Below are 16,013 nucleotides of genomic sequence, written 5' to 3'. Positions count from 1 at the left end.
GATTCTTTGTGACCCCATGGACTGCAACCCGCCAGCTCCTCTGTCCATTGGGATTCTCCAGGCAAGAATACTAGAGTGGGTTGCCATACCCTCCTCCAAGGGATCTTGCTAACCCAGGGATTGAACCCAGATCTCCTGCTTTGCAGGCAAATTCTTTACCATCTAAGCCATCAGAGAAACTGATAAAGGGGAGAAATAAGAACCTGTAACCCTAAAAAATATAGCAAAAGTTTTCACTTGTTCAAATTTAGTAATTAGAATTAAAATAACTCATTTCTATGGCTTGTCCAGTGATTGCTGGCACTGAGCTAAATCCTTTCCATGGAGTGATTTATTTAGTATTTGCAATAACCCTGAAAGGAACTATTGTGACTGTTGCTTCATAGAATGCTAGAGGGTGAATAAGAGGTGTGTATGGGATCTAAACCTTTGCAGCCTGGCTGCAGCATCTGCACTGTCCATCCACAGAACACTGTTGTTGTTGTTGTGTAGTTGCTCAGTCGTCTCCCGACTCTTTTGCAATCCCATGGTCTGTAGCTCACCAGTCTCCTCCGTCCATGGAATTCTCCAGGCAAGGACATTGGAGTGGCTTGCCATTTCCTCCTCCAGGGGATCTTCCCAACCCAGGGATGGAACCCACATCTCCTGCATTGGCAGGCGTGTTCTCTACCACTGAGCCACTTGGGAACCAGTCCAAAACATAAAAGCAACTTGTTTACATGGCAGTGCAACATTTCTGATGAGAAATGCCGAGGTGATATTTGCACAGTCTATTATCAGGTAGGAGGTCAAGACACTTAAAAACAAAAACCAGTCATGTGGCCTTTTCCTAGGCTGGTCTAGGTGACCAGTCCTCCTTTGAGTTTTGAACCCTGGGCTCAGAATACAGAATCCCAGCTGGCTCACCTGGAACACAGCAGCGGCTGTTGGGGAGCAGCTGGGAGCGGGTGATGCCCGCATCTGTTGCCAGGCAACGGCAGCACAGCAGCATCACCACCTTCGCTGCAGCACACGCCCACCTGCGGATGTGAAGGGCCGCTGAGGGGGCAGCCAGGTGGGGGGATGCTGGGGTGAGGGGAGGCCCCGGGCAAGGAGGAGGGTTGGGAAGACATGGAGTTTAGGGTGAAAGGGCAAATGCGAAACAAAGTGGTTTTTCCTGCTCTTGTTGATGTTAAGAGACAAGGAGTCTTGTGAAAGTGAAAGTGACTCAGTCATGTCACAACTCTTTGTGATCCCATGGACTGTAGCCTTCCAGGCTTCTCTGTTCATGGAATTCCCCAGGCAAGAATACTGGAGTGGGTAGCTGTTCCCTTCTGCAGGGGATCTTCCCAACCCAAGGATCAAACCCAGGTCTCCTGCATTGCAGGAGGATTCTTTGCCAGCTGAGCTACCAGGGAAGCCCCCCAGTGCATTTGAAAGTTGAATTATTTGAATTTCTTTTGTACTTAATTTGTGAATTTTGAATAACGATTTTGAAATTTGTCTTTTGTTTCAGCCCCTCCCCCTGCCATTGAAGCTGGCAGATGTCCAAAAGTTGACAACTATTTTCTGGTTAGCTGGACCTAAGTCTCTGCTAGCAATGGGAACAAAATTCATTTTCTGTTATATAAGGAGGCCTTCCACAGAAATTTAATTAACAGCAAGATGAAAAAAATTCAAAGGAACTGTCTCACATCACCTCAGGTCTGGATTCAAGAGATGCTGAGCTCATTTGAAAAGTGACCAGAATGCTGTGGAGCACAAGATCGTGGATATATTGAGTTAAATTTAAAAAATCAATGTTTTAAAAAGTTAATGACTGGTCTCGAATTTTATGGGACTTCCCTGCTGGCTCAGTGGTAAAGAATCTGCCTGCAATGTGGGAGACCAGGGTTCAGTCCCTGGGTTGGCAAGATCCCCTGCAGGAGGTATTCTCCAGTATTCTTGCCTGGAGAACCCCATGGGCAGAGGAGCCTGGCAGGTTGCAGTCCTTAGGGTCATACAGAGTTGGACATGGCTGGAGTGACTAAGCAGCAGCAGAAGCAGGCCCTGGTGGGGCAGGGAATGTACAGAGAGCAAGAGAACAGCTATCTTAAGTGGCCTGATCATACACCCCTGTAGATGAGAGACTGCGGCACCATATAGATGTTTTAAAGGATTTCTCAGAATAAAGTGTTAGAACTACCATCTTTGGAGAAAACACATGGTAATGTCTGATAACTGGTGCAGTCTCCTCCTTTATGTACTAACTACAGGTGTGGCTCAGATGGTAGACAGTCTGTCTGCAATGTGGGAGACCTGGGTTCGATCCCTCGCTTGGGAAGATCCCCTGGAGAAGGAAGTGGCAACCCACTCCAGTATTCTTGCCTAGGAAAATCCCATGGATGGAGGAGCCTGGCAGGCTATAGTCCATGGGGTTGCAAAGAGTCAAACACGACTGAGCGACTTCACTTTCTTTCTTTCTAGCATTTTTTTTTTTCTAGCATTTTATACTGTAGAGGTTACTAAAGGTTAAAACCACACTCTAAGACGTTTGGAGCAGGAGTATTGAAAGATTTAAAAGAGGAGTAACAAAGCAGAGAGGCCAGCAGTCCTGACTCAGTGCAGTGATATGGACCCAGGAAACCAAAAGCTGTGCCTGTTTTGCAAACAGACTTGGTGGGGTCAGCATGGGGGTGGCTGAATGGCCCCAGGCAGACATGGCTCTTGTGCTGCCTCGTGCCTTTTAGAACTTTGCAGCTGTTTTCTTTCTTTTCTTAGGGTCTCGGTGGAAATGGTCCATGTGGATTATCTTCATTCTCAGCAGCAAAGCTTTCTCCATGACCTAATCACATCACACTTTAAACATCTTTTTTTTTTTTTTTTTAACATTGTTAAATAGAAAAGTAGGGAAACATTTTCACCTTTCCCTTTCTGTACACAGCACTCTGCAATCAAATATTGTAGAATTTATGGAAATAATTTCTCTCCCACAGCAAAGCACACTGCTGAACCATCAGGGATACCCCATGAATGTACATAAGACCACTGAATTGTATACTGAGAAATGTTAAGATGGTATATTATATGTTTAACTACAAAAACAAGAAAAAAAATTTCACACTCAGGATCTTCATCATGACAGTGGTGGTTTCCACTGTTTGTTTTGAGGCGGTTAATATTGTAATAGTTATGACCAACCTAGACAGCATATTAAAGAGACATTACTTTGTCAACAAATGTCCGTCTAGTCAAGGCTGTGGTTTTTCCAGTAGTCATGTGTGGATGTGAGAGTTGGACTATAAAGAAAGCTGAGTGCCGAAAAATTGATGCTTTTGAACTGTGGTGTTGAAGACTCTTGAGAGTCCCTTGGACTGCAAGGAGATCCAACCAGTCCATCCTAAAGGAGATCAGTCCTGGGTGTTCATTGGAAGGACTGATGTTGAAGCTGAAACTCCAATACTTTGGCCACCTGATGCGAAGAGCTGACTCATTGGGAAAGACCCTAATGCTGGGAAAGATTGAAGGCAGGAGGAGAAGGGGATGACAGAGGATGAGATGGTTGGATGGCATCACTGACTCAATGGACATGGGTTTGGGTAGACTCCGGGAGCTGGTGATGGACAGAGAGGCCTAGTGTGCTTCTGTTCATGGGGTCGCAAAGAGTCGGACAGGACTGAGCGACTGAACTGAACTGAACTGAATGTTGTAATCAACACGGGTGCCAGTTCCTTGCTTACAAACATCTCCTGAAGTATTAGTTTCTGACCAGCAGGTGGCGGCGCAGAGCCCAGAGTCAGAAGGAGGCTCCAGACACACCACTCATTCACCATAAAGCCGGTTTCAAATCCTACTCAGGCGACCTTGAGGTTACAAGGATGAATTCCTTGTGCCCGATCTCAGGCAGTTTAGTGGGCCAGTAGAGAGGGGCAGACTTGCAGTCAAGTCTTCAGGGTTCTGTGGAGATCACAGTGGGACACTGAGGGATGTGTGTGGTCAGTTATGAATGTGAAGGAAAACGTCACTTGATCCCCTAGAGAATGTGTGCTAACCTCTGAAAGTCACCCTCCGTTTTCTTAGAAAAGACACTGAAAGGTGCTCTGTTTCCAGAAGCTCATCTGATAAGGTCATCTCAACAGCTTCAAGATTATCCACACTTTGCAGAGAAGGCTGTGGTCTGAAGGTCCCACAGGGGCCTGACCAGCCCTGTCTGATCCCAAAGCCTGAGCCCTTTTCAGAAGGAACTCTGTCAAGTGGGGAAAAAATTTGCACCGTTCTCTCTTCCGGAAGGAAAAATCAAACAAGCGCATCTCCTTGTGAACACTGGCAGGTTAATCTGCATATAATGACTGATGAATTCATTAACTCTTCGCTCAGTTGCCTTAGTAACTGGTTTCTTTTAGAATTTGGCTTAGTTACAGAGTCTAAAGCAACAATTTTCCTTGTAATAGAATGTCAACCTGTGTATGAAGTTCAACAGAACTTGAACCTGCTCTATGACAGGTGGGAACTATGGGCCTTTCCCAGGAAAGTTGGATGGGCTCTTCCTGAAGCTTGCAGACTATGAACCAGGGAGAAAGAGTCTAGTGTGTGTCGTTGTCATTTATTTTGTCATTAGGTAGGAACCATTTGATGAATTTAAATGACAGGTCAATTCAAGACCGATGTTCGAGAGGTAGACTCTGAGCGCGGACAGATCCCAAGCCCATAGATACATGATTGACAAACAGAGGTATGCGTGGAGGTGGTTACTGAGAAACAGGATTTTCAGAGAGACAGAGACATCAAAAATATGGAGTGGGGAAAGGCAAGGCAAACCTGTGGGATGGACTGGAATTGTAGCAATTGGAATGAGCTCACGGTGTCAGAGTATGTGTGTCCGTGATTATCTGCATGTACATGTGTGTCTGTTGTATGACTGTATACATGTATAGCACACACATGCATCTATTCTCTTGTTCTGTCTGCTGAAAACAGCCAAGTGTTAGACACACTAGTAGCTGTGAGTGCATCTAGTGCCCAATCTTGGCCTTCAGCATCACCCACCACCCAGAGGAGCCAGAACTCCTCAGAGAAATGGCAGATTCTGGGGTGGGGGCAGTGGAGTCACAAGATAAACCTGGAATATGGTTACAACAGAAAGTGAAAAAAGTGAAAGTCCTTCAGTTGTGTCTGACTCTTTAGGACCCCAAGAACTATACAGTTCATGGAATTCTCCAGGCCAGAATACTGGAGTGGGTAGCCTTTCCCTTCTCCAGGGCATCTTCCCAATCCAGGGATTGAACTCAGAACTCTTGCTTTGCAGGCAGATTCTTTACCAACTGAACCACTAGAGAAGCCCAGAAAATAGGAATATGCTTTCACATGGTGGGGCATGTCCCTGAGAATGCAGAGCCATACTGAAGGCACTCCCGTTTGGCTAAATCTGGGATGATTTCAGCACCAAAAGAGTTAAGGTCAGTAGTGAATTCTAAGCCATAGAAAAATATAGGAATACCACATGTCCATGCCAGTAAGAGACAGAGCCAAAGCAAAAACATCACCCAGCTGTGGATGTGACTGGTGATGGAAGTAAAGTCCAATACTGTAAAGAGCAATATTGCATAGGAACCTGGAATGTTAGGTTCATGAATCAAGGCAAATTGGAAGTGGTCAAACAGGAGATGACAACAGTGAACATCAACAATTTAGGAATCAGCAAACTAAAATGAATTGGAACGGGTTAATTTAACTCAGATGACCATTACATCTACTACTGTGGGCAAGAATCCCTTAGAAGAAATGGAGTAGCCATTATAGTCAACAAAAGAGTCCGAAATGCCACACTTGGATGTAATCTCAAAAATGACGGAATGATCTCTCTTTATTTTCAAGGCAAACAATTCAATATCACAGTAATCTAAGTCTATGCCCTGACCAGTCATGCTGAAGAAGCTGAAGTTGAATGGTTCTACGAAGACCTACAAGATCTTCTAGAACTGACACCCCAAAAAGATGTCCTTTTCATTATAGGGGACTGGAATGTAAAAGTAGGAAGTCAAGAAACACCTGGAGTAGCAGGGAAATTTGGCCTTGGAGTACGGAATGAAGCAGGGCAAAGGCTAATAGAGTTTTGCGAAGAGAACACACTGGTCACTGCAAACACCCTCTTCCAACAACACAAGAGAAGACTCTACACATGGACATCACCAGATACCGAAATCAGATTGATTATATTCTTTGCAGCCAAAGATGGAGAATCTCTATACAGTCAGCAAAAACAAGACTGGAAGCTGACTGTTGCTCAGATCATGAACTCCTTACTTCCAAAGTCAGACTTAAATTGAAAAAAGTAGGGAAAACCACTAGACCATTCAGGTATGACCTAAATCAAACCCCTTACAGTTATACAGTGGAAGTGAGAAATAGATTCAAGGGATTAGATTTGATAGAGTGCCTGAAGAACTATGGATGGAGGTTTGTGACATTGTACAGGAGGCAGGGATCAAGACCATTCCCAAGAAAAATGCAAAAAGGCAAAATTGTTGTCTGAGGAGGCCTTACAATAGCTGTGAAAAGGAAGAGAAGTGAAAAGCAAAGGAGAAAAGGAAAGATATACCCATTTGAATGCAGAGTTCCAAAGAATAGCAAGGAGAGATAAGAAAGACTTCCTCAGTGATCAGTGCAAGGAAATAGAGGAAAACAATAGAATCGGAAATACTAAAGATCTCTTCAAGAAAATTAGAGATACCAAGGGAACATTTCATGCAAAGATGGGCACAATAAGGGACAGAAATGGTATGGACTTAATAGAAGCAGAAGATATTAAGAAGAGGTAGCAAGAATACACAGAAGAACTGTACAAAAAAGATCTTCATGACCCAGATTATCATGATGATATGATCATGCACCTGGAGTCAGACATCCTGGAATGTGAAGTCAACTAGACCTTGGGAAACATCACTATGAACAAGGCTAGTGGAGGTGATGGAATTCCAGTTGAGATATTTCAAATCCTAAAAGATGATGCTGTGAAAGTTCTGCACTCAATATGCCAGCAAATTTGGAAAACTCAGCATTGGCCACAGGACTGGAAAAGGTCAGTTTTTATTCCAATCCCAAAGAAAGGCAATACCAAAGAATGCTCAAACTACAGCACAATTGCACTCATCTCACACACTAGCAAAGTAATGCTCAAAATTCTCCAAGCCAGGCTTCAACAGTATATGAACCATGAACTTCCAGATGTTCAAGCTGGATTTAGAAAAGGCAGAGGAACCAGAGATCAAATTGTTAACATCTGTTGGATCATTGAAAAAGCAAGAGAGTTCCAGAAAAAGATCTATCTCTGCTTTATTGACTATACCAAAGCCTTTGTGTGGATCACAACAAACTGTGGAAAATTCTTCAAGAGATGGGAATACCAGACCACCTGACCTGCCTATTGAGAAATCTGTATGCAGGTCAGGAAGTAACAGTTAGAACTGAGCATGGAACAACAGACTGGTTCCAAATAGGGAAAGGAGTACATCAAGGCTGTATATTGTCACCCTGCTTATTTAACTCATATGCAGAGTACATCATGAGAAATGCTGGACTGGATGAAGCACAAGCTGGAATCAAGATTGCCGGGAGAAATATCAGCAACCTCAGATATGCAGATGACACCACCCTTATGGCATAAAGTGAAGAAGAACTAAAGAGCCCCTTGATGAAAGTGAAAGAGGAGAGTGAAAAAGTTGGCTTAAAACTCAACATTCAGAAAACTAAGATCATGGCATCTGGTCCCATCCCTTCATGACTAATAGATGGGAAACAGTGGAAACAGTAACAGACTTTCTTTTTGGGGGCTCCAAAATCACTGCAGATGGTGACTGCAGCCATAAAATTAAAAGACACTTGCTTTTTTGGAAGAAAAGTTATGACCAACCTAGAGAGCATATTAAAAAGCAGAGACATTACTTTTCCAACAAAGGTCCGTCTAGTCAAGGCTATGGTTTTTCCAGTAGTCATGTGTGGATGTGAGAGTTGGACTATAAAGAAAGCTGAGTGCTGAAGAATTGATGCTTTTGAACTGTGGTATTGGGAGAAAACTCTTGAGAGCCCCTTGGACTGCAAGGAGATCCAACCAGTCCACCCTAAAGGAAATCAGTCCTGAATATTCATTGGAAGGCCTGATGCTGAAGCTGAAACTCCCAATACTTTGGCCACCTGATGCGAAGAGCTGACTCATTGGAAAAGGCCCTGATGCTGGAAAAGATTGAAGGCAGGAGGAGAAGGGGATCACAGAGGATAAGATGGTTGGATGGCATCACCAACTTGATGGACATGAGCTTGAGTAAACTCCAGGAGATGGTGATGGACAGGGAAGCTGCAGTCCATGGGGTTTTGCAAAGAGTTGGACCCGACTGAGCGACTGAACTGAACTGATGCCAATAAGAAAGAGAGAAAGAGGGGAGAAGTGAGAACCCCCTCAGTTCTTGGTTCCTTTTCTTCCTCCCTGTTGGCGTGTTGGGTTTCATTTGTGTGCAGTTTATCATCTGTCTCCCCAGGTGCTTATGCAGTGCCCACCCCATGCCGGGTGCTGCCTCAAGGAGACAGGACTCACACTGTCGGGCTATGGGTTCCCCTCAGTTCAGTTGCTCAATGGTGTCCAACTCTGCCCTTAGGGGTGATTATTTATCCACAGGTTGGCCAGAAGTCATGCTTATTAGAAGCATGGCAGAGACCGGGCCAGTTTTACATGGAGAACTGATGACAGGCCAACCTGGAGGTGGGATGCCCTGCCTCGGACAGAGAGGACAGGAGCAGTCGTGCAGAAAGGACAGGTGCATGACCTGTCCGGGGATGTGCAGTCTCGCACGGGCACACAGAGCAGATATTCCCAGAAGAGAGAAAAGGGACCACACCTAGGAGTGGCCGCTGGAGGATCCACCAACCCTGGGGGATGGATGCTGCTGTGTGGAGGTGTGCGCGGGTGTGTGCAGGTAAGAGCCCGGTCAATGGGGTTCCCGCCTCCGGGCCCAGCTCTGCCACTGGTCGGCCATCCGTCGCCTTCATCTTTCTCCCACCATCACCATTCACACCTGGGAGCGCAGATCCAGCCGGTTTCCCTGCTACCGGCGGGCAGGCAGTGAGGATCACGGTTTGGGAGCGGCCGCCCCGTGTCCATCAGGTTTCCTGCGCGGCGGCGCCACCTGGCGGCCGCCTCAGCAACGACCTGAGGCAAAACTTGGCATTGTTCTCTACTGAACAGAGAGCCCTGCAGGTTAGGACCGCAGGCGCAGAGTTACCTGCGGTTAAGAATGATAGGCTCCAGAAGCTGGAATATTGAAGAGGCTACTACTTAAATTGTTGTGTTGCTACTACTACAACAGAAAGACAACCCAGTTAAAGAAGGAACAAACTATTTGAACAGACATCTCTAAGGAAGACATATGAATGGCCAGTCCGCACATGAAAAGATGTGCAACGTTAGTGACTCTTTTAGGATGTAATCTGATGGTGGATTTCAGCTAAACTTACGTCTAAATAGAAGGTAAAAAAGTATTCTAAGGGAATTACATATAAAATGAGGGGACTCTGCTGACAGAGAGGATCAGGAAAATCTTGGAAGAGTTGACACTGGAGACGACCTTTGAAACTGAGGGTGAACAGGACACTCAGTGGTGTTGGGGAGAGGATTCCAGGGTCGAGGGTGGGGGAAGCCAAGGGGCCTGCGAGCAGGTGGCACAGACTGTGTGGTGTGGCAGGTCCACCCACAGGCAGAGGGGAGCGGGGCTTGAGAAATCAGAGGGAGATGAAGGGTATAAACCCTGAGTTATGAAACAAAGTCCCAGGATGCAGTGCACAACACGTGACTACAGTTAGTAACACGGTGCTGTGTACTTGAAAGCCGCTAAGAAAGTAGATCTTAAAAGTCCTCTCTGCACACAACTTTTTAGGTTACTGTGTGGTGATGGGTGTTAACTAGACTTATTGTGATCACTTCACAATATAGACAAATGTGGAATCATTTTGTTGCACACCTGCAACAAATGCAACGTTTTCTGCCAACTGTATCTCAATTAAAGAAATACTAAAACAAAGTAACCTCCTAAGAAAAAAGAAAAGTTTGCTACTTGACCCTGTCCTCTTTAGCCTCACAGCAGAAATAGAAGAAAATACAAGGAAGTCAGTGTCTTTTATCAAAGACAACAGGAATGAATTTTCTCAAAGTTCGAGAGGCTGGAAGGTCCAAGAGAGAGGTGCTGGCAGGGCTGGTTCCTCTAGAGGCCTCTCTCCTTGGCTTGCAGACACCCACCGGCTCCTCCCTATGTCTTCACATGGTCATCCCCATGTCATGTCTGTGTCCAGATTTCTTCTTTAGAGTAGGATATATAAGGATATCCATCAGGCTGGATCAGAGTCCGCCCTAATGACCTCATTTTACTTTTCATTATTATTTTTGGCTAAGCTGGGTCTTCTTTGCTTTACGGGGGCTTTCTCTAGTTGCCATAGGCAGGGGCTACTCTTTGTTGTGGTGCGTGGGCTTTGCATTGTGGTGGCTTCTTTTTGAGCTGAGAGCAGGATCTAGGTGCATCGGCTTCATAGCTGCATCCCTTGGGCTCAGTTGTTGTGGCACACGGGCCTGGTGGCCCCAAGGCTTGTGGAATCTTCCCGGACCAGGGATGGAACCCATGTCCCCTGCAGTGGCAGGTGGATTCTCATCAACTGCGCCCCCAGGGAAGAACTTATTTTAATTAGCGTTTTCAAGGCTCTGTCTCTGAGCACAGATGTTGGGGGCAGACTGAAAGGCCATTTTATATAAGGGACTTGGGCATCCTCAGGTTTTGGTGTCTGGCAGGGCCCTGGAACCAATCCCCTGTGGATTTGGATTCCTGATGGCAGTGACCATGGTGTGACTCAGGTTGTGACCACAGTCTTTGGGTGGTGTGTTCGCTTGCAGGATATGGAGGTCACCGTAGAAACCCGTCCTCTGTTTTCCTAAGTGAACACTCAGCTGCACTTGATGGAATCGGGTACTCTTTGCTCCCAGGCTGACACACAGAAATTCAGGTCACAGATAAATGGGCAGGGGCACCGCCCTGGGGCGCAGTGGCATCGCTGAAGCCTGTCTCCCTGGATGCTCTCGGCTCCACACCGGATCACGCCCTACACCGAGGCCACGGCCGAGTGGGACCAGTGACCTTGGCCTTTAATAATGAGCCCATCCAAGCTCATTATTGTGCCCAAGCCCAAAGGGGAGCTGTTTCTTCTGAGAAAACACCACTCGCCAGAGGGGAAGTGGGTCTGAGTATTGAATACACATCCTCCATTAGTGCATCAGAGCAGCTGCGTCTCCGTTGCCTCTCAGGCCAGGTGGCACCAATCAATGGCTGGCTGGAGTGCAGGATGTGCTTACATTAAGAAATGACTCTAAAGTACCAGTTACTTCAGAGCTTCCGAGAGAGGGGATTACATCACCATCCTTCCTGGTCCAGGAGGGAAGGACAGACAGAAAAATAGCCACCTCCCAGCCTCGGGGCTTTGCTGATTCTTCCCAGCACATGGAATTTCCTCGTATGTGAAAATCTCTAACAACCAAATGAGAGAGACTGCTCTCATCCCCTGGGGGGACACCACAGAGGTTGCTGGGGCTTTGGGACTGGACCATGGGGGCAGCGGCGAGTTCTGATGGTGGAAAACGTGCTGGCATTTTGCTCTGCATCTGCCCTAAGTACAACCTTAATACACCATTCTCTGACAAGCCCCTCAAAGTGGAAAAAAAAAAAAAGAACCCCTGGTCCACTTTTTAAACAAATTTATTCAACGAGTGTACTTTGATGTTTCGGTGACCTCCACAGCGCCTCCCTCTCCCAGGCCACACTCCATCCTACACACGCAGTGCCCATGGACTGGGGTGATGGTGCTGGTGTTCTGGTCTCCGCACAACGCCATGGGGACACCTCTCTGCTGACCTCTGGGCAGGTGAGTGGCCCAAAACACAGCCCGACGTCCTTCTGAACACAGGCCACCCCACATCAAATGGTGGATTAATTCCACTCATGCCCTCCAGGGCTGTGCTTCCTTCTGACTGGGGGTGTGGGTTCAGGGTCCATCCACCCTGGCCCCGGAGGCCCACAGTCCCCCTGCTTGTTCTTTCTGCACCGTCCCTCGGCCACACCTGCTGCCTGAGTCTTGCTTCACCGATGGAAATGTGGAGCTCTGCGTCTGAGGTTATGGGTGATGGTTTATACAACAGACTGATGCAGGGCAGTGACTGCAGCCCCTCCAGGCTGTGAGGACACGCTGTGAGTGTGTGGCTCTGGAAAAGCAAGGCACAGCCAGAGCATCTGGAATTTCTCCTGATGACAAAGCCTACAGGGCTCCAGTAGGCCGGGGCGGGGCAAGGCAGCACACTGAAGAGGAGGTGTCCTGGGCATCCACCCAGCTCACGTCCACTGCACGACTCAAGAACCAACTGCTATCTTGGTCAGTGTGTGTGTGTGCACTAAGCTGCTTCAGTCCTGTCTGACTCTTTGTGACCCCGTGGACTGTAGCCCACCAGGCTCCTCTGTCCATGGGATTCTTCAGGCAAGAACACTGGAGTGGGTTGCCATGCCCTCCTCCAGGGGATCTTCCTGACCCAGGGATGGAACCTGTGCTCTTATGTCTCCTGCATTGGTAGGTGGGTTCTTTACCACTAATGCCACCTGGGAAGCCGGGTCACTGTATCGTTACAATTAAGAAGGTATTTACCAAAAAAAAAAAAAGCGATCAACCCCCACCCCCCACCCCCAGTGGAGAACATTGTTTTTCTGTGATTTCACCAAGTACTCCCTCCTAGAGGAACTAGACACGGACGGGGGTCAAGCCAGAGTTCTGGTTTATCCCAACAGCCAAGTACAAGGCGATGACAGCAAATGTCCCACAGAGATGGCCTCCTTCTGGAAAGATGTATTGCTGGTGGAGAAAGACCACACATACAGGAAAATAGCAGGAGATAATTGAAGGAGGCAGAAAACATGAATTCTACTCATAGTTGTCCGTTTTTAATTTGAATGGTATCTGGAAAACGGATAACATCAAATGAATACTTTTCCAATCAGAGTGTACTGAACAGAGATTTACATCAACAGGAGAGGTGGAAGAAGAATCAGTGGCACCTACTATGTTGTGGGACATCGACTATAGTGAGAGGCAGGGAGACCTGGTGTGCTACAGTCCATGTGGTCACAGAGAATCAGATACGACTAAGCAACTGAACAACAATAACTATGTCATGACTGTGAGTTCAGCAGCTGAAAGGTACACTTGAAGGGTGGGGACCCAGCTTCGATTGCTGGGTGTTCAGACAGACGACGTATTCTGAGCCGACACCCAGTCTTGTCAACTGTGTTTTTGTTGGCGGTGGCTCATGGGCCGAATCAGGCATGGAGACTGTGTTTTATTAATATCTGTGTGCTCAGTTGCTCAGCCATGTCTGACTCTTTGAGACCCCATGGACTGTAGCCACCCCCAGGTCTGTCCATAGGATTCTCCAGGCAAGAACACTGGAGTGAGTTGCCATACCCTTCCTCCAGGGGATCTTCCTGACCCAGAGATTGAACCTGCATCTCTTCTGACTTCTGCATTGGCAGGTGGGTTCTTAACTACTAGCGCCACCTGGGAAGCCCTTTATAAATATGAGCCAATGGTTAACAATAAGGAGGTTTCAGGTGAAAATGGGTCTTTCCCCCTTATTCTGAAAATTCAAGATTGGCAACGCTGGGCCTGCATTTAAATTTTTTCTCCATATGGAGCATCTTTCGCTTCACATATCCTTTTAAATGTTTCTGTCTGGCTGTAAAATCACATTAAAACATTAAGCTGCCAAAACTCTGGACCTTATTTGGTTTTCTCTTATTTCTTGAGAGCACAATTCTCTCCTTTTAGAGTTCATTTGGTGCATGAAAAGAAATTGGCTGGAGTAATTTCTAAGTGATTTCTTTCCAGAAAAATATGTGGGTGGGGATATCTTTTGACCAATTGTGCATCTGAAAATCTATTTTCCCCTCACACAGACACAGGTACACACACACAGACAGACATATGCATATGCCTGTGGTTTAATGAGGTGCAAGAGTCTAGGATCACCGTTCAGTATTTTCAGACCTCTGGCAACATTGCTCTGTCATGTGGGGAAGTCAGCAGTATACATGACAACTCTGCTTCTGATGCCTCCTCTTCCCTTTTCAGGTAACCTGATCCCTTACTTCTGTATTTTTTGCTCTTTGATTCTCCAAAAACGTTTCTCTTTATATTCGAATTCAGATATTTCACTGGAGACAGCAGGTAGGTTTGTGCCATTTTACTTGTTCATTCTTGCAATGGTGAGCCCTTCCAAACCGAAGTTTTAGATGTCCTTAAAGAAAAGCCTCCTTTCATTTGTAAGCAGGATCTTCCTCCATCGTAGGCTGGGTTCTCTTTTTGTGCGCCGCTGGGCAGAGAACAACAATTCTTCTTCTTTAGAGCTCACAAAATTGGGGTCAGAAGCCCACGTCTTACTTTTTTTTCCTTCCTAAACTTTAAAAGGCACAAGTATTAATAGCACCAGGGACCCAGGCTTTGAGTCACAGAGCACGTCCCCGGGTTGTTCGCCGTAAAGGCTGTTCCGCTCGCTACAGCTCCAGCTGGAAGCGCCGGCGGGCCGCGCGTTCTGCACTTTTGCGCCGGCGGCGTCGCTTCCTCTTCCCTGTGCGCAGGGGCCACAGCGGACGAATCTGAAGGAGGAGCGGAATTCTGACGGCACCAGGGTTGAAGCCGACTCAGTGAGGCAGAGGGGCCGTATTCCGGGCTGTGAAATTATTTCTCAGAAGCGGACAAGCCACACAGCCCTCCCGCGCCCCCCGCCCCGACGATCCCGCGGTAGAGGCCTCCGGCACCTGCTTTCCTAGGCGCGCTGGAACAGTTGCCGCAGTAGAGGAGGTGAGATGCTCCAGGCCCCGCGCTGGGGCACGCAGTGGGGATGAAACGAGTGGGCGCGAGATCCCCGGGCCGGCTCCTCCGTCCGTAACACGTGAGCCACCGGCCAGAGGACGAGGTGTGGAAAAGAGCAGAGTCACCGGGCAGCGCGTTCGCGGCCCACTCAGGTGGACGCTACCCGGTCAGAGCTGCTCGGGACTCGAGACCGAATCCACCAGGTCCGCGTGCGCCCCTCGCCGCGTGTGCGCCGCCACAGCGCCCGGTTTCCCGCGCCTCCCGTGCGCCCCTTGCGCCCTGCTCCGCTCCCAGTTCTCCGTGCCCTCCTTGCCCCCGTGCGCCCCCAGCCCAGCGCCCCGCACCCACCGAGCAGCAGCAGCCGGTGAGTCCGCCGCAGGTCGCGCCTCTGCTCGCGGAGCCGGCGGTCGATGCTCCTGCTGATCCGCCTGGCCTCGCGCTCCTCCGCGCGCTGCTGGTCGGTGCGGCGCCGCCTGTCCTGCGCCGGAGTCCGGACCGGGGCCAGGTCCAAGTCCGGCATTGGGTCCAGGTCAGACCGCGCGCCCTCCACGGGCGGCTCCGGGTCTCCGAAGAGCAGCGGCCGGAGGCTGTGGCACAGTCCCATCTGGGCGCAGGGCGCGGGCCTCGGGGCTCAGGCCCGGGCCCCTGCCGAGGGGCGGGAGGGGACTGCGCGCGGACCCGGCGCGGCGCTGCGGCCGGCAGGCTGGGGCGCACAGGTGAGTCGGGACCCCGGCCCCTCACCGCCCCCCAGGGCCATTCCGCTTTTCCCGCTGGTTCAGGGACTGGCTACCTCTTTGGCCGGAGATCACCTGACAAAGAGGACCTCTGGTCTGACCGGCTGCCGCGAGCCCGGCCCCGGTTACCGTAAGTACCGCCACCTGCACTTACCCCGTTACGGTATTTACTGCTGCCGGCCCGGCGCTCCTACCGTAAATACCACCGCCTGCGAGTCCCCCACCCCACCACGCCCGTTATCGTAAGTACTGCCGCCTAGCCAGGCCCCCTTACCGTAAATACTGCTGCCCGAGCCCGGCGCGCAGCTACAAACAGTGCCACCTTGGCCTTGGTGGTGACGCCATCGGCCAGAGCTGCCATTGCCTTCCTTAGAACTTCTC

General features: G+C 48.7%; 1 protein-coding gene across 1 annotated transcript in view; it reads right to left on the bottom strand.

The window, feature by feature from the left end:
* GNAL (G protein subunit alpha L) overlaps positions 1 to 15,746 on the bottom strand; it is a 66,956-nt gene extending 51,210 nt beyond the window's left edge. Inside the window, exon 1 of the mRNA XM_043443922.1 lies at positions 15,247 to 15,746. Within this exon, the coding sequence (XP_043299857.1) occupies positions 15,247 to 15,502 (256 nt within the window). The 5' untranslated portion in view covers positions 15,503 to 15,746. The remainder of the gene's footprint in view (positions 1 to 15,246) is intronic.
* Positions 15,747 to 16,013: the final 267 nt, after the last annotated feature.

This window comes from Cervus canadensis, chromosome 23 (assembly GCF_019320065.1).
Source record: "Cervus canadensis isolate Bull #8, Minnesota chromosome 23, ASM1932006v1, whole genome shotgun sequence".
Classification (NCBI taxonomy): Eukaryota; Metazoa; Chordata; class Mammalia; order Artiodactyla; family Cervidae; genus Cervus; species Cervus canadensis.
Note: the sequence above shows the minus strand (reverse complement) of the source record. Positions and strands in the feature narration are given on the sequence as shown.